Source organism: Balaenoptera musculus, chromosome 2, assembly GCF_009873245.2.
Source record: "Balaenoptera musculus isolate JJ_BM4_2016_0621 chromosome 2, mBalMus1.pri.v3, whole genome shotgun sequence".
Lineage (NCBI taxonomy): Eukaryota > Metazoa > Chordata > Mammalia > Artiodactyla > Balaenopteridae > Balaenoptera > Balaenoptera musculus.
In genome coordinates this window covers 142,780,325-142,798,764 of record NC_045786.1, presented here as the reverse complement: position 1 = coordinate 142,798,764, position 18,440 = coordinate 142,780,325, and the positions used below count along the sequence as shown (strand labels likewise).

The 18,440-nt window shown below is 51.1% G+C and overlaps 1 protein-coding gene across 1 annotated transcript; it reads left to right on the top strand.

Annotated features, from left to right (window-relative positions):
- The first annotated feature begins 816 nt into the window (after positions 1 to 816).
- ZFP36L1 (ZFP36 ring finger protein like 1) lies at positions 817 to 6,303 on the top strand. The gene is made up of 2 exons (XM_036842208.1): positions 817 to 1,040; positions 3,462 to 6,303. Exons 1-2 carry the CDS (start codon positions 984 to 986, stop codon positions 4,419 to 4,421), a joined length of 1,017 nt encoding a protein of 338 aa, XP_036698103.1. The 5' UTR covers positions 817 to 983; the 3' UTR covers positions 4,422 to 6,303.
- Positions 6,304 to 18,440: the final 12,137 nt, after the last annotated feature.

Below are 18,440 nucleotides of genomic sequence, written 5' to 3'. Positions count from 1 at the left end.
GAGTGTCCGCTGCAAAACGAGCGCGAGTGGAGACGCGTGCGGCGCGCTAAACCGCTTGGTGCTCGCCGGCGCCAGGCCGGGTCCTCCTTCGGAGGTGGGGGGGGGGGAGTCTCCCTAATCCTCCTCCCCCAACCCCCACCTTCGCCCCTGAAAAAAACAAAACCCTAGGCTTGAACGCTTTGCGCGCCCCTTATTTCCAATCTCCTCTCCCCTTGGGGTTTGCCGAGGGGAGCCGAGTGCGGAAAAGAACTCGGGAAAAGAGTAAAGTTGTGCGGCAACTTGGAGAAGTTTCAAGGTAGATCAGCTCAAGATGGGAACTGCAGCCCCGGCGCTAAGGAGTGGTTTCTGCTCCCGCTTGTAAAAAGAGAAAGTCGAGCCCGCCTTTCTGCCCGACAAAAAAACAACACAACAACCAGAACCCCGAAGAGGGTGGAATGAGTGATGTCACAGAGCCGCGCTCGCAGGCTGACAAAAGGGGGGGCGCCCCTCCCCCACTGCGGGGCGCGCGGCCCCAGAGAAGGGCGCCTGTAGCGCGGGGTAGCCAAGCGAGCGGACTCGAAACTTTTCCTCTTTAAGAAAAAAAAAAGTTGTGCGCGGCTCGCAGTGGTCTTTTTTTTTTTTTTTTTAATTCGCCTTCTTTCCTCGTCTCCCCTCCCCCTTCTTCCTTTCGAAAGTTTCTTTTTTTTTTTTTTTTCCCAGAGTTTGACCGCAGGGCTGATTCAACTTCAGTGTCAATCAACTTTTTTTCCTCCTCTTCCTCATTTAAATAAGTTTAAAGCTCCTCCTCCCCCTCCGGCCCACCAAATCTGAAACTTATATAAATTGGGCTTCGCGCGCCGCAGCCCGGGAGAGTCAGAAAGGCGAGGGGCGCCGGGAGCAGGCGTGTGGGACTCCAGACCGGAGAGCCGGAGGCTGCGCCTTCCCCGCACCGGGACCTTCACGGCACACCAGATCCTCGTCCCTGCCCCGTGCGAGCGCCCAGGATGACCACCACCCTCGTGTCTGCCACCATCTTCGACTTGAGCGAAGTTTTATGCAAGGTAAAGTGGGGCGGAGCGTTTGCTTTTCAAAGTCTTTTTCTTTTTTCTTTTGTCTTCTAAAAGAACCCCCGAAAGTTTAGGTCTGGGAACGCAGGGGGGAGAGGAGAGGCGAGATGGTTGTTTTTTCCGCCCCAGTTTCCCCCCTCAGTTTGAAGGAATTTGACTCTCTGCTCCCCACCCTTTGAGTTTCAACAGTTCCTGGCGGGGATTACATGGGAATCCGGAGACCAGAGTTTTGGGGGGCGAAGTTTGCGTGGGGCTGCCTGGGGGACGCGGGGCATTGACTAGCATTGGGGCAAGTTTTCGGTGATTCTTTCGTCCATAATGTGCTGCTCTTGAGCCGGGTTTCGCGAGTCTGCTCGGTTTCCCTGTGCGCGCTCTGGGTGCCGCCGCTGCCGGGAGGGGTTCGAGTCTCTCCAGCCCCATTGCCGGACTGTGGGTCGGGAGGTGGGGGTCCCTCGGGGAAGTGAGTCTCGGGATGACGTTTTGCTGGGAGATTTCCCCTTCTGTTCTGGAGAGGCCGGGAATCTGCGAGAAAAGGCCAAGAGTTGTGGTTCAAAGGATGTTGCCAAACGAGTTTGCAATGGGACTTCAGTTCGTCCCAGCTCAGTCAGGCTTCCTCTGTTATAGCCGATCGTGCTGCAAACTTTGGGGTGAGAGTGGGACTCGGGTTCACCCGCTTACCTGTTTTCTGAGGGACCGCGACTCCTCGATATGGAGGGGATGGGGGGACACGACTACAAAATGCCGGTCTGAGCTCAAGGGTCTCGGCGAGGAAGGATTTACTGAGGCCCTCAAGCCGTGTAGCTTGCCAGCCGGTGTGGAAAAAAGCAAGTTTTAAATCCGGAATATTCCAGGAGTGCCGTTTAAGCGTACATAACAGAAGCCTGTGGATGTTCAAGTTTTTTCGCCCCCTCTCCCCAATTTGAAAGAGAGAAGCTGCTAGGCTTCTTTTAATTGCTAAAGTGTTTTGCCTGCTTTTAAACACGTCGGGTCATGTTGCTCTCTTTTCCCAGCTTGCTTCTCCAGTCCGTGCAGCTGCCAGGGCCCCAGGGCTGCAGGGTTGGGGTGCAGGGATACCCTGGAGCTGAAGAGCAACATCAAAAAAGTTTGAATTTCAGCTTCCTTCCCTACCTGCGCATTCCCAAACTTCTGTTGCCCTGGCGGCTGCCTGAACTCTCCCGGCACTTCTTCCTTCTCTTCCTGGCTCTCCCGCTCTTTGATCTATTTCTCTTTCTCTGGCTCCCTCCCCCCGCAGGACTTTTTAAATGAACCTCATTGTTGGGAACAGCCTCTCAACTTGGTTCCTGTAATCCGCTCTGTGGGGTGGTTGCTGTTACAGATTCCCGATCCCCCGCAGCTGATCCTAAGGGACCAACTTTAGAAATCGCACAATGACACCCACATGCGCTGGGAGCCAACTCCCAGATCCCCTGCTCACACCCTTTCCAAATCTTGGGTACAGTTTGGGCAGGTGAATAGGGTCCCATTGGAACAGAGACCTGCCTTTGGTGCCTCTGCCCCCCTCCCCCAAATCCATTATTGACTGGGAGGAGGCTGGGGGGATTTGGTGCTTTCCTTTTCCTTCCCACCTGCAGCTTTGCGTTAAAGATTAAACACTGGCGCTCTTATCCAAGCGTGCTCTTGCAGCCAGGAGACTAACTGCAAAGGCATCTTCCCAGTGGAGGGGGTGGGGTGGGCAGTGACTGGTGGGAGAGATCATTGTAGAAGGCACCTCTTCTGGGAGCACAGGGCAATGAGTTTTGTATTCGGGAATCACATCCCTCTCCCTGCCAACCCACCCCTCTGCCAATCCGGGATTTCTCTTCCTGCCCCTCCCTCTCCCCTCCCATCAGCAAGGTAAAGCAAAGGCAGTCTGGAAATCTGTTGCCAAAGGAATGGAATGCTTCTGAAGGAGGAAGTTGAGAGTCTTAGGCCAGGTTTGGGGGGAGGGCGGCGGTTAATTAGGCAGGGACTGATTAAAAGGAGACCTAGCTCATAGTTAAGTCTCCTGAGGGTGGGAAACGAGAGTTTGTGAGTTGTGTGAGATATTTTCAACACAGGCATCTATTTGGGAGGTGAAGAAGTTGGATTTCATGGATGAAAGTGGTAGCTTTGGGGACAGGATATGAGGGTGCATTCCAGGGATCGGCGTGGAGTAGGTGCATGTGTAAAACAATTTTTTCACACAGGCCAGGAATTTTGTGACTTCTTATGCCTGGGGCCAGAGTAAACCCTCTTGGCTGGTTGACTGGGAGAAAGAGGGCGAGGGGTTTGCCAGGGCAGAGGTGGGGGTGGCAGGTTCCTTTGAGACGGACCATTTCTGATCGTGGAGGGGGCTGCCCTTAGTGGGTACCCTTCTGGGCCTGGCGGATGGCCTTTGTCACTAACCGCCGTCTCTCTTCTCTCTCTCTCCTCCAGGGTAACAAGATGCTCAACTACAGTACTCCCAGTGCCGGGGGCTGCCTGCTGGACAGGAAGGCGGTGGGCACCCCTGCCGGTGGGGGCTTCCCCCGGAGGCACTCGGTCACCCTGCCCAGCTCCAAGTTCCACCAGAACCAGCTCCTCAGCAGCCTCAAGGGCGAGCCAGCTCCAGCTCTGAGCTCTCGGGACAGCCGCTTCCGAGACCGCTCCTTCTCAGAAGGGGGCGAGCGGCTGCTGCCCACCCAGAAGCAGCCGGGGAGCGGCCAGGTCAACTCCAGCCGCTATAAGACGGAGCTGTGCCGTCCCTTCGAGGAGAACGGAGCCTGTAAGTACGGCGACAAGTGCCAGTTCGCGCACGGCATCCACGAGCTCCGAAGCCTGACCCGCCACCCCAAGTACAAGACGGAGCTGTGCCGTACCTTCCACACCATCGGCTTCTGCCCGTATGGGCCCCGCTGCCACTTCATCCACAACGCTGAGGAGCGCCGTGCCCTGGCCGGGGCCCGGGACCTCTCTGCTGACCGTCCCCGCCTCCAGCATAGCTTTAGCTTTGCTGGGTTTCCCAGTGCCGCTGCCACCGCCGCTGCCACGGGGCTGCTGGACAGCCCCACGTCCATCACCCCACCCCCCATCCTGAGCGCCGATGACCTCCTGGGCTCGCCCACCCTGCCCGATGGCACCAATAACCCCTTCGCCTTCTCCAGTCAGGAGCTGGCGAGCCTCTTTGCCCCTAGCATGGGGCTGCCGGGGGGTGGTTCCCCAACCACCTTCCTCTTTCGGCCCATGTCTGAGTCCCCTCACATGTTTGACTCTCCCCCCAGCCCTCAGGATTCTCTCTCGGACCAGGAGGGCTACCTGAGCAGCTCCAGCAGCAGCCACAGTGGCTCAGACTCCCCCACTTTGGACAACTCAAGACGCCTGCCCATTTTCAGCAGACTTTCCATCTCAGATGACTAAACCAGGGTAGGGAGGGACCCCCCCCCCCCACCGCCTATCCACCCCCCACCCCGACCCCGCAGCCACATCCCCTACCCTTCCCTCCCTACCCATCCGATTCCTGACAAACCCCTACATTAACAAGGTTAAGCTCAACCCCTTTCCCCCTGGACCTTGGAATGCCCCCTCCCTCCCCCCTCTTTAAACGCCCCTCCTCCCCAACATAAGGACAAGTCAATTTGTCAATAGCTTCTTCTGGCTAGAACCACCCCCCCCAACCTCAATTTTATAGCCCACTTACCATGCATAACAGACAAGTCCCATATTTGTCAGTAGATGCGTTTTTTTCCAGCTTAAGCCTTAAGTGCCAAATCACAAAAGAAAAAGCAGTAACAGTTTACAGAAGCAACTTAGTGCCTTGTGATCTAACTTTGTCACTGTGACTACATTACCTCTTCAGCGCCAGAGGGCACCCGTGGGCCTCCCCGGAGCCTCTGCCCAGGGGGAGGGGGAGGGGAAGGGGGGGCGGGGGAGGGGGGGGACTTAGAACCAGCAGCTCCCTCCACTGGCAACACAACTGCACCTTTCCTGATCCAGTCTCCCACACGCTTCCTTCTCCCCTCTCCCCAGTAACCCCCCGCACCCACCTTGGGAGAGTTGTTGCCAGACTTGGGTTTTTGGGGAAACCTAGCTTGACATTCAAAACCTTTTTCTTCCCGACCTGAACCTCTGTTGACTAATCTTGCCTGGGTTCGTGTAGGTCTGCAGGAAGGAAGACTGCAAAAGCGGATGAAGATTGTGACATAAGTGGGACTTTGTGATTTAATTTTTTTTCTTTTGTTTTAAGTGGGGAGGAAGGGGAAGCTAGATGGACTATGAGAGACTTGATTTTGGTGCTAAAGTTCCCCAGTTCGTATGTGACATCTTAAAAGAAAAAACAACAAAAAAATGAGAGTAAAGCTTAAAAAAAACATGTAAGGGGTGAGCAGTTAATGGTATTCATTCCACATACAATATCTGTGTAAAACGATTTCCTGTAGAAGTAGCTTTAATGGTTTTTGCTCTAGAATACCGTAGGTCTATCCTTAGAGCACTCACGCCATGCTTTTTTCCCTGGGTTTTAAACTTCATATAACTTCAGAAATTGGAGAGCAAAAATTTTGCTTGTCACTGCACATCAATATAAAAAAGCTTATTTAACTTATCAAAACGTATTTATTGCCAAACTATGCTTTTTTTTGTTAATTTTGTTCATATTTATCGGGATGACAAATCCATAGAATATATTCTTTTATGTTAAATTATGATCTTCATATTAATCTTAAAATTTTGTGACGTGTCTTTTTCCTTTTTTTCCACAGTTTTAATATATTATTCTTCAACGACATTTTTTGTAACTTTACACTTTTTTTGGTTATTTTATTTTAAAAAAATGAAAAATTAATTTAAAAAAATGCAAAAAACTGTTGGATTATTTATTTTAGAAATTTCCCCCCTTTGTGTTGGACTGCAAATTGAGTTTCTTTCTCTTTTGGCCTTTCACAACTAGGACTGAGAATGTATGTAAAAGTTCTGTGACAGTACAGAAGGAAAACAACTTTTAATGTATAGCTTCTAAAAGGGAAAAAAAAAAAAAAGAAACCCTTTGACTTCACGTGCCCATCTCTAGACATTCCGATTGCAGATTTGAGGTTCTGGATTCCAGGTTTTGGAGTTTTCCAATGTTAATGCAAACAGAACTGGCACACACACATTAAGATGAATGTAATTATTATTCCTCTTGCTGGTCACTACCGTCGCTTTCTATTTCTCTTTCTTTGTGTGAATTTATTTAAAAGAAAAAAAAACTTTTTGTAACGACTATTTGCAGTTTAAAAATCAATAAACCCATTTTTTCAAGAAATTGATGGTGAAACTGGTTTTGCTTGGTTTGTGGTTTTTCCCTCTGCCTGTAGGCTTGTCCTTTGTAGACGATGTAGGTGCTGGGAGGAGGAGGAGGAGGGGGCATTGGTTGATTTCTCATCCTTACAGCTAAACCAATGGCTGGTTCCTTTGGTTGAGGCTGGAAGTCTGCTGAGCTTTGAGGGGGTGGGTAGAGGTTTATTGCAAAGCAGCCTGTATTTGTATTATCTGCCCTGTTGTTGGTTGTTGACAAGGGTCCAGCCTTACCTACCCTTGCAGCCTCGAAGGTTCTTCAGAGAGCTGAGGCACGGGGGCTTACTGTCTTCTCTGCCTAGCCTGTGGTCTTAATTCCTTTGGGTAACGTTTGGGGGTGCTGAAATGGTGAAGGGGGGATGTAGCACGTGGCATTCCAGCAAACTTGGATTTGAGTGTGTTCTTTTATTTGGGTGCTTCCAGGCTTTTTTTTTTTTTTTGTCCACGCCACCTGGCATGTGGGGTCTTAATTCCCCGACCAGGGATCAAACCCGCTCCCCCTGCACTGGAAGCGTGGAGTCTTAACCACTGGACCGCCGGGGAAGTCCCGCCAGGCTTCTTTTTTTCCCACAGGAAATTGACCTGAAGCCCTACCCTCATAACACTTATCGGGTGGGTATGATGAACCATTGCAGGCTCAGAGAGGAGCTTCCAGTGTGGTGAGGGGCTCAGTCACAGGGGGCTGGGAGCAGAGGTGGTTTCACTTGGACTCAACATGTGCTTCTGTATTTGGAGGGCTGTTAAAAGGAAGGGGTATGAAAATGGCCAGCGTAACAGGAAGTCATCTGTTCTTGCCGCCTTAGTCTTCGTTGTACCCTTGATGCCAGGCAGAACAGGTAGGCCGTCATCTTGGGAAGGGTGAGGTCTACTTGGCTAGAGGAACCCCAGCCGATCGATGTCAGGTGACCACTTAGAGGGGATGTTTTGCCTGCCAGAGAGAGGTTGGATCCTTCTGAAAATCCTGAATCTGGTTCTTGGGAGGTTTTCTTTCCGAGGAGGCAGAGATGGATATTGTTATCTGAGGCCTAGCTGCCTTCGGTTCCTTGCACTCAGTAATTTTTGGGCAGTAAGCTGAATTTCCACTTGAATTCTACCCGGCCTCTCCCGAGGCAGGCAGGTCTGCAGCAGACATCAGCTGGGCCAGGGCTATCCTTGAGGTTGGAGGAGACCTACCTTAGGCACCCTGTCGACTCTTCCTTCCCTGGCCAGCAGGTGCCTGCTGGAGGGCAGGGCCGTGAGGTAGAAAAAAGGGACTATTACCTCTTTCAGGGCAGGGGCTGGTGGTGGAAGAAGGGGGAAAAGCAGCCCTTCTTGGGTCTGGAGGAAACCTAGGCCTCCTGTCTCTTGAGGAGGGAATGAGTGTGTGTATTTGCGGTGGGTGGTGATGGTGGTGGTGGGGACACGTGAGCTTCCTCTCTGACTAAAAGCAAAAAGACATATAATAGTGCACCTTGAGCTTGTTTTCCGTAGGAGTAGTTGAGCATATGGCAGGTATCTTTCTAATTCCCCAGCTCGTGGAGACACTGGTTGGGTTCAGAGAGGGCTGAGCATATCCACTGACCAGCCCAGAATTCCCTCCACTGGAGTCAGTCCCTTGAGTGATAACAAAGATGGAAGCATTGATTCCCAGAGACCCTGGAGTGCAGACACTGGCTGAAAAGGTGAGGTGAGGTTCCCTATGGCCTGGGGAAGCTTTCTGCCCCCAGAACTTGACCCTTCACCCCACCTAAGTGTCTCCATGGGAAACTCACACAGGCTGAGATTTAGGCCACCCAGGCCCATGCATGGTCACCACAAGAACCTGATTTTTTACCATATAGATCTTAAAGGTAGAAGAGATACCAAGGTCCAAAGCTACCTGGGAAATATAGTAGCAGAGTCTTTTTAGGCCCATGCTTTTTCCAGGACATAAGGTGATGAAAGGCCTCAGCAGCAGCAGCCGTAGTCCTGTGCTCTAGGCTGGCAGGGAATCCAGGGAGATGTGAGCCCAGAGCTGGCGGGGGACCTCCATGAGTGCCTCTACAGCTGGGGAAGATGGGAGCCATGCAGAGAGAGCTGGAAGTAAGGCCTCCACAGAGGGAAGTGGGGCAGGAAAGGCCAGGCCTGCATTTGTCAGCCAGCTTCCTGGGGCATGAGGCCTACTTCCCCACCTCCTGCTCTGGACCTTGGGACATTTCTCTTTGGGGGGCCTTTACAAGGTCTGTCCTGTCCTGGCTGGGCAGGGCCTCCATGGCTGTTGGCCCTGCAACTCATGGTCTGGCTTTTGGTTAAATTTCTTCCCTCGGAGCAGCTCAAAGACATGAACTCTTTGGGCCACTGAGCAATGATTTACCTTTTTGGGTCTGGAAGCCTCATTTTCGGGAGGAAGGTTGGGAGTCAGCTGTACCTCAGTGTCACTCTGGTGAAAGGAGGACATTTGGGAGAATGTGGAGGCTGACATGAGATGGGTTTTGCAGCCAACTGGATCACAAAGCACCAGTTACTGGGCAGATGGGGTCACGGCCTGAGGAAGTTTCTATGGCATGGAGGTTGGAGCCCTTCAACTTGGGTTCAAATCCCAGCTCTGCTTATGCCAGCTTGCGCCTTGGGCAAATGACTCAATCTTGGATTTTCCATCTGTATCTTGAGGAGTGACTGTGAACCACAGCAATGATGGCTCTTCATCAGTGCAGGTAGTCTGAGAACTTTACGTGTGTTAACTAGTTAAATGCTCATAGTGACCCCTCAGAGGAAGTTCTGTACTACCACCATTTTACAGATGGAGAAATTGGGGTGTAGAGAAGTTCACTCATTCGTCGCACAGTTAGAAGTGTCAGGCTTTGAACCCAGGCAGGCCTGCTCCATGACTGCATTTCACTACCATGTCATAGGCTGGCACGCTGAATGCATTTGGCATGGTCCTTAGCACATAGTAACTGCAAATCGACAGTGTTAGTTCCTGTCTCCCTTGGCCTTTGTGGAGATTTTGCAGGGGCCTGAGAGAGGACCAGTTGGATTAGATGACTCTGCACACACCCCCTCCACCGGGGGTCATGATCTCATGTCCCACAAGGCCCTGGATTGGTGCGTTTGGAGGATGGTGCCCAGGAGGAGGGCAGGCCACCCCCTTGGACTTTCTCCTTCTTTGCCTGTCATGGGGTGGCTTCTGTTAATGATTGACAGGGCAAAGGGTGCCCCAGGGCCGCCTTGGGATTTGGCCCTGTGCCCTTCTTCCCCCAGGGTCTCCCTCCCTGCACGTAGCCAACCATTTAATCACATCTGGCTGGACTGCCCTAAACCCGACCTGAGTTCAGTGGGCAGGGGCGGGGGAGACCGGCCAGGGTCCTCACCACCTGCTGGCTGCCTCGCAGATGGCCCTCCTCAGGCCGGCCTCTAGCAGCAAACAGGGAGTCAGAGAGTTGGGAAGCAAGGTGAAATCTTGGCCTTTTCTTGAGGTCAGGTCAGCACTGGGGGGCCCTGTGGTGCCCCACCTCTTGGTGGGTAAAGCTTGGCCTACAGAGAAACCTTCTGGCCCAAGGGCTTAACGATGCTTTTTGCAGGAGCCCCAAAGGGTTCCATCTGAGTTACCACTGTGGGAAATTAGTCTCTGCGGAGCCAGGGCCGGGGCTGCCTACATGCTGGGCCAGGTTCCCTCCTCCTGCCCACGAGAGCCAGCTGCTGGTTGGGGGCCGAGGACGCCTCCACCACGCCGAGGCTGTTTGCAGTTGTTTCGACATATTGGCAAAGGCTGGGTCTCAAGGTACAGGGCTGTGAGTGACGACGGTACCTGCGCTATCAGGGGGACAGTGAAAAATAAATATTGGTAATGGCCAAACCTGAGGCAATTCTCTCACCACCAGAAGCCAGTCAGGTAGCTGCCCCTGACTCCCAGTGGCGCCTCAGGGAGAAGGAGCTCATGACCACATGGGACAGAGTTCATTTCTGCCCACCCCAGCACTGCAGGAGGAAGGGAGGCTCTGTTGCCCAGGTAACGAGTTGGTTTTGGAGTCAGGAACCTGGATTCAAGTTCCTGCGCGGAGTCAACTGCACTCCGAGACCTCAGGCTAAAAACTTAGTAAGCAGCTCAGGGCCCCAGTTTTCTCATTTGCAAAATGGGATTATGATGATGATAATGATGATGATGGTGGTGATGAAGGTGAAGACAAACACCTAGTTCAGTGGATAAACAAGCTGTAGCAGTCACACAATGGAATACTGTGCAGCTGTGTAAAAGGATAAATGACGTATATACACAACAACATGGGTGAATTGCAAAAACAGAAAGTTGAGTGAAAGAAGCCTGCCACAAAAGAGCACATTTTATATGAGTTCATGTATATGAAGTTCATAAGCAGGCAAAACTGACCTGTATCGATAGAGACTTGATTAGAAGGTAGAGTATATACACATAAAAAGTTCATTGAGCTGCATATTGAAGATGTATGCACTTTACCGCATGTAAGCTACACCTCAAGAATAGAAACAGAGCTGCTATGAGTGTTAAAAAGTACATATAAGGAAAAAAAAAAAGAAATTCAGTACCTGGCCCGTTATAGGTACTTAATACATCGTGGCTGGTTTTTGTATAGCAACAACCTGAAGATGGTGGTGCTGATCCCGTCCCCTTTTTATAGAAGGAGGGAATTGGCCCAGAGCAGGTGAGTAACTTGCCCAGGTGAAGTGGGATTTGAATCCCAGCAGATCAGTTCTCAAGCCTACACAGCTGCCAATGACCTGACGCTGCCCCTTGGTACACAGGTGTTGCTTCTTTAGAAAAGCTAAATATACAGTAATCCAGACTGGGGCAAGCTGCTAATTACTTCATGGGATCTTCCGCGTTAGAAAAGAGTTTCTCTTGGCAGATTCAAAAGAAATCTCTGGTAGCTGGTTGATGCCTCCCACGCTTTGTGTGAGGTCGAGGGAGGCCAAGCTGGGGCCTAGCTGGGCTCTGAGAGGCTGTAGAGAGGAGAGCTTGGCTGGGCAGACCAGCATACCGGGGTCACGGTCCTGGGAGTCGCCCACGTGCCCTGCCTGTCACAGCCCGTCTCTCCCTAAGGCTGGTGGGGACTGTGCGGCCTCCGCGGGCCTGGCCTGGCCTCTCTTCCCAGGCCCTCAGGCTCAAGGGTGTGTGGAAGCCTCACGTGGCCGTTATGGCACCACCTTTGCCCTCTGTTCCATTCCACTCTTTTGGGAAGTGGTTCCAGCAGCTGGGCTCTGGGAAAATGTTCTTGAATTCTGACGGAGGAAGACACCGTGCTCAGCCAGTAGATGTGGCCACCCCAAGGCTCTGGGGGCGGGTTCTCCCAGGGCTGACCTGCAAGTGCAGCGTGTGGGAGCAGCAGCTTCGTGCTCCGGGAAGGGCCCATGGCTTGGGGTCAGGCAGCAGGGCCGAGGTGAAGGAGGTGCTCACTCCCACGTGCCAGCGAGTGCCTCCTTACGTTTTACGCCCCAGGCACCTTACTTGCTTCCCTCTCGTTCCAGCCCTGTCAGGCAGGAGCCTGCATCTGTGACTCTCCTCAGCCGCTTACCAGCTGTGTGACCTTGGGTAAGTCACTTAACCTCTCTGAGACTCCTTTTCCTCTTAAAAGCAGGGGCACAGGAAGCATACTCACCCTGGCCACCTTCTAGGGCTGTGGTGAGGATCAGATGATATGGAGAGGAAGGAGCTTCCGGAGTGAAAAGACCCTGGACAAAGGTGGTTTTGAGAGTGTGGGAGCAGTTTGTAGCCCTCAGGGTGACAGAGCCCTTCTGCAGAGATGTTTCAGTGTCGTCACTTGGCGTGCTTTCCTGCCTTGGCCCACCCTCTGGATTTCCTGCCTCAAACTCATGTGTGGTGTGTATGTTGTAGGCGATTCTTTAAAATTTACATTAAAAAAACCCCACACAATTCAGCATTTGTGGAGACTGACCAAGCATGCTAGGCTCTGGGTCCAGCCTCCGTCACATGGTCTCATTTGACAGTACCTGTGAGTAAGTACTATCATTAGACCCATTTTACAGATGGGGAAAGTCAGGTTCAGGGAGAAGTCACCATTCCCAACCACCTATCATACATGACCAAGCTGGGACCCAGGTCTGTGTGACCCCAACACCCAAGCTCTCAGCCCCCATACTCGACTTGGGAGGCAGATGTCAGATGGCATTGGGGTCACTCAGCAGGTCTGGGTTCTGATATTTGCTCTCCCCTGGGGACCCACAGTTATGGAGGAGAATTTGTCTCCTCCCAGCCCATCCCTCCTTGGGATGTTTCCATCCCATCTGGTCACCCTCCCTGCAGCCCAGGGGGTCGGGGTGGTGAGCAGAGGGAAGGCTTGTTTTCTGCCTCTCTTACCAAGGGGAAATCTGAGGTACGATATGGTGATGGCAACTGCGCTGGGCTCGTCCTCCGGTGCAGCTGCTGATTGAAAACCAGGTCCTTGCCTTGGCTGTGCTGCTGCATGGCTAGTGGTGGAGAGAATAATATTGTACCGCTCAGACGGGTGTCGTCCTGCCTGATGAGCGATGGGAGACCCTGGGGATGTGGGACCCTCCCCAGGGCTAAGGTGATTACTCTTTAATCAGCTACCAGCCTTCTTGTCTACCTGAAACTGGGGTCTGCTCTGGAAGGCACTGGCTGACTGCTGGAGTTGGTGTTTCTTTTTTGTTTTTTAAATTAATTTATTTGTTATTTATTTATTTTTAGCTGCGTTGGGTCTTCGTTGCTGCGTGTGGGCTTTCTCTAGTTGTGGCGAGTGGGGGCTACTCTTCATTGCGGTGTGCGGGCTTCTCATTGCGGTGGCTTCTCTTGTTGCGGAGCATGGGCTTTAGGCGTGTGGGCTTCAGTAGTTGTGGCACACGGGCTCAGTAGTTGTGGCTCGCGGGCTCTAGAGCTCAGGCTCAGTAGTTGTGGTGCACGGGCTTAGTTGCTCCGTGGCATGTGGGAGCTTCCCGGACCAGGGCTTGAACCCATGTCCCCTGCATTGACAGGCGGGTTCTTAACCACTGCAGCACCAGAGAGGTCCCGGTATTTCTTTTTTTGATGCTTTCTTTTCTGAGAGATGCTGCCCATACTACTGAATTGCATTCCAGCGTTCCCCTTCCACCCAAGAAAGTCATTTATTCCTGCTAATGCGGGGGGTCAGAGGGACAAAAATGCTACGTTCTCAGAGCTCCAGCCAGCAGCAGACGTCAGCAAGGGCAGAAGAAGGAGGCCCTGCCAATCAGCTCTGCCACTGCTCAAATCCTCCCTTGCTTGCCTGAAGTGGGGGGAAGGAGGGCAGGGCCCGGGCGCTTCATTGACTGGCTTAAGACTCAGCCCCCTTTCCTCTCGTGTTACTGACCATTTCACTGCTCGGCTTATAGGCATTGCAGCCAGGCAGTTGGTTCCGTCAGATTTTTGGACTCAGATAGAAGCTGGAATAGGTTTGGCTTCGGTGTGGTCCCTGACCTTGGCTTCTCTTCCCACATTCTGCATCTTTTGGTTGGCTTTGGAGCAGGAGCTGGTCTTCCTGCACAGTGGAGGACCCCTTCCCCACTCACAACCAAGCAATGCCTGTCCCCGACCCCTTCAGTGTGTAGTCAGATGTCTGGAAGGTCTCTGCGCTGTGGGTCCACATGAAAAGGGAGTTAGGGAGCTGGGCTTTCTCTTCTTAAACACGCATGAGAAATCACTGGAGGACTGGAAGTCTGTCCTAACATGCAGGCAAAGCTGGGAGTTATACGTTAAGTGCAACTGCCCGACCATGCCCAGCTGGTTTGGGGGCTGGAGGAGCCAAGTCCCACCCTGGCCACAACTTGCTGATAGACCTGAGTGGCCATTTCTTATTTCCGGGCTTCCATTTCCTTGTCTATGAAATAAGGGGGTTGGGCCAGATGAGTTCTTAGTTCTATGATTCCACGAATATCTTAGAAAGCAAAACGCGCAGAGCCAAATATCCTTTGCCATCTCGAACAATGGGGCAGCAGTGCTTGATGCTGTAAAACCCCAACTAGAGTTCTAGGCGGAAGGGAGTTAGTTGGTGTGTCTTGTTGATGATGTCGGGTGACTCACATGGACAGGTCCAGGACTCTAGAAGTTGGCTGTCTGAACCTCCTTTGAAGTGGTGGTTTGAAACCCTTTTATGAACTGGAGGTTTACTGAGAACATGTAAGTCATCTTGTTGGTATGTTGTATTTTCCCAAACACGCCATTTTAAATTAAGACATTGAAGCAACTGTCTTATTTGAGGATTGTGTTTAGCATCTGAACATGCTGTTTAACATCTCTTAGCTGACTCCTTTCTGCGACGTTCATGAGAATGAGTTACTGAAATCTGAAGTCCCAGGGAGGTAGATTTCAGCTCGGTCTAGGAAAGAACTTTTTAACAAGCTGAGCTGGCCTTTGGAGATGCTCAACTTCCTGTTGTTGGTAATGTTCAAAACAAAGCCCGGTGCTTATCACCGGCCCCCTGCCCACCCCGCATGTTCTCCTGCCCCTACGCCCCCATCATGGACATTGCAGAGTGATTCCCTGACACCCTGTCCAAAGCTGCCCCCCTCCTCCCCACTCTGTCATACCATCCTGGTTGGGTATTTTAACACTTGACACTTTCTGTAAGTGTCACGTTCATGTATTCTTTCATTTGTTCCCTATCACCCCACTAAACTTGGGGGTAAATCTGGCAAAGCAGGCACCTGGGCTCTTGTTCACTGTTCTGCCTCCAGTGTTTCATCTCCTGGCATTTAGCAGTCACTCAACAAACACTGAATGGATAAAAGTTTGCAGTTGGTTTAGGCTTTATCGCTTCCAAGTCTACAAGCCCACTGTGCGATGGGACTAGGCCCTTGTAGAGCCTGGCTGGGGAGGTTCGAAGGACCCCTGGTGTCCCGGGTTAATGAGAGTGCGCAAGCACTGGGCATCGGATGAGGGTAGTCTCCCTCACTGGCTGTGGGTCTCTCGGGTGAGTCACCCAACCTTTCTGGGTCTTGGTTGCTTCATCTGTAGAAGGAGAGAGTTGGATTCGGTTATCTTCAAAACTCTTTCCAGCTGGCCTACCTTGTGATTCAAGTACTTTGTGTTTGCATTCACTCCTCTGTTCTCAGACTGTTTGTTCAACTCTCTTTTATTAGGGGTTCTAGGCCTATTAAAATAGAAAAAGAAATTAAGTAGCCTTGAGAAGGGAAGAGTAAATACAAGTGCAAATGGGTTGTTTTATTCTGCCTAACAAATTACAGAGACGACAGGGAGACCCCAAAGGGAATGGACTGTTAAATAATCGCCAGGTTAAATATAAGTAGTTCAACCCAGGCATAAAGTAACAATTGAGATTCTTTTTCTCATGTACTTTAGCCACCTAACAGTGCTCTCAGCCGCAACATACCTAATATTCTGATTTTAAATATACTTTATAAATGGAGATGGTGGAGATGGATTCTTTCTTCTCCCTGGCCTCCCTAGAAGATGGCTAGTAAGCCTGGATGATTCCATTTTACCGGTAAGAAAATTAACAGTAAGCTACTCTCAACGACAACATTAAAACACCCCCTGCTGCAGGATTGCGCTCTATGGCTGGCATGGGCTGGCATGGAGGGCATCCAGATGGTGAATTTCTTTTTAGATGAATTTAGGACCAGCCCCTATATACTCCTCTTTCTTCATGTACCTGGAAAAGATTTTTTCTGTAGCCTGAAGTATTATCCACATGCCACCCACAATAGCAACACATTCAGAATTACCTCTGTAATGAAGCAGTCAACGTATAGGTAGGTATTGGGTGCTAATACAGTATAAAGGTGTTATATGGTTCAAAAAGACATAAAATGTGATCCTTGTTCATAAAGTTTACATTTTAGTTCGGGAGATAAGATATCAACTAATGAAACCATCAATTAACAAGACTGGATTTTGTACTTTGATAACATTGTATACTGATACAATAAAAGACAAGCTTGAGATAATTAGAGGTCAGTAGCTTGTGAGACCCTGCTGATTGGATAGTACATTTAGTGCCAGTGAGTCAGAGGAGGGAGATTGGCAAGGGCCAGCAAAGGTCTGGAGAAAGGCTTGCTTGCAGCTCTACACTGGCTCTGTGGGTACGGGAGGTCCCCTGCTACTGCTCTGAGCCACAGGTCTCAAGGAATCGAATGTGAATGGTGCCCACTGAGGCTGTGTAGGGTAGCAGCCCTGCATCATGAGGCTCAGACTGCAGAGACCTTGAGATGAGCAAAGGATGGAGAGGCCTCAATGTCACCGCCTATGGACCCATTAAATGTACTGCACTGTGTACCAGGGGTCCCCAATCCCTGGGCCGCTGACTGGTACTGGTCCCACGGCCTGTTAGGAACTGGGCCGCACAGCAGGAGGTGAGTGGCGGGCGAGTGAGCAAAGCTTCATCTGCCGCTCCCCATCACTCGCATTACCGCCTGCACCATCCCCCCCCAACCCCCGTCTGTGGAAAAATTGTCTTCCACGAAACTGGTCCCCGGTGCCAAAAAGGTTGGGGACTGCTGCTCTACACAGTATTTCTAAATATTTTGAGCCAACACTTAAAAAATGAAGAGATTTAAAAAATAATAATCCAGTTGTCGGACATCTCTGGAAATATTGGGAGATCTGGCCACGTAAGACTCTTTGGCATCAATTGTGGCATCAGTCATGTGGATCTAAGTAGCACCAGTTTCTTTTAAGATGAGGCTCATGCTCTCCAGCCTGCCCCAGTCCCCACCACTCCCTATAAGTCCCCAGGACTGCCTGAACCTTTTCCCCCTAATGGTAGAGAAATATTTCTCTGTACTCATATTTCTATCAAGAATAAGAAAAATAAAAGCCCAATAGGGCTTTTTTTTTCTAAAAAAAGGCAATGAGAAGAAGCCTGTTCTTCATAGAAGTGAAGAACATGCAAACAAAGGGTGGCTATGTTGAAGGAATTTAGACCACTGGCCTCTCTCATGAACATTCCTGCTGGGCCCTGTGTTAGTGGAGTTTGTGGGAGTTTGTGGGAAACACGTCAGGTTATATAACAGAGATGCACCGCCTTAAGAAAACTAGTCCTAATAGCTGAGGTTTATTAAGGGTTCATATATATGTCTACCTTCCCAACAACCCTGTAAGATAGGTACTGCTATTTATCTCTGCCTCACAGAGGAGGAAACAGTCACAGAGAAGTTAACCAACATGTCCAAGGTCACACAGCTCCTTGAGGATGGAGACAGGATTTGGATACAAGTCTGCCTGACTCCAGAATCCATTCCTACTTCTGCTTCTTCTGTGCTGTGAGGCTCTAAGACAGATGCCCCTGGCCCGGGGGATAGATATATGGTGTGTGTGTGTGTGTGTGTGTGTGTGTGTGTGTGTGTGTGTGTGTTTGCATGTGTGCAATTTATCCTAGCACCCAGAGCAGTACTCGGTGCCTAACAGGCACCTGGTAAGTATCTTTGAATGTATGTGCTGGGCAGACGGCCCCTGAGCCCTGGGGTCTGGGGCTGTGTTTACTGAACTTGCTCCTCTGACTACAATGTCCTGTTGGGGGCTCAGATCTGATCAGAGGAACAGGCGGGGACAGCCTAGCCTGCTCTACACATTTTTCTTCCAAGTCTGGGTCTCCTCTAAGTCTTTCCTTCTCCACCACCTTCACCCTCCAGACCATGAGATGAGACAGTTGGCATATTTTCTTCACTGGAGAGTGAAGGAAAAAGCTATAACTGTTGATAAAGCCAGATGGTGGAGGAAGTGGTCCTTCAAGCCACTGAAGCCTTGTGAGGGGCTGTGCTGCAGTGTTTGTGCACGGGAGCAGCGGGGTGGGATAGTGGGCAGTGTCTGTGCAGCTGACTCGCAGACTGGAGTTGGGCGGTAGTAGTGGAACACAGAGGTGAGGGGCTGATGACAGAAGTGTTTCTGTGTGGATGCCCCATCTCAGTGCCCAGGGGTCCAGTTGCTTAGAAGCAAACTCTGAGATAAGGATTTGAGTGTAAGTAGTTTATCTGAGAGGTGATCCCAGGAAACACCAAAGGGAGAGATGGAGAAGTGAGTCAGAGAAGGGAAGGCGGCCGATAAAAGGTTTGTTATCAAGTTAGTTATCCCCAGGGGTAGTTGGACCTTGATCCTCCTGGGATGCTCTGGGAGCCAGTGAACGACACATGCCTCAGACACAGCATACCCAAGGGGCAAGG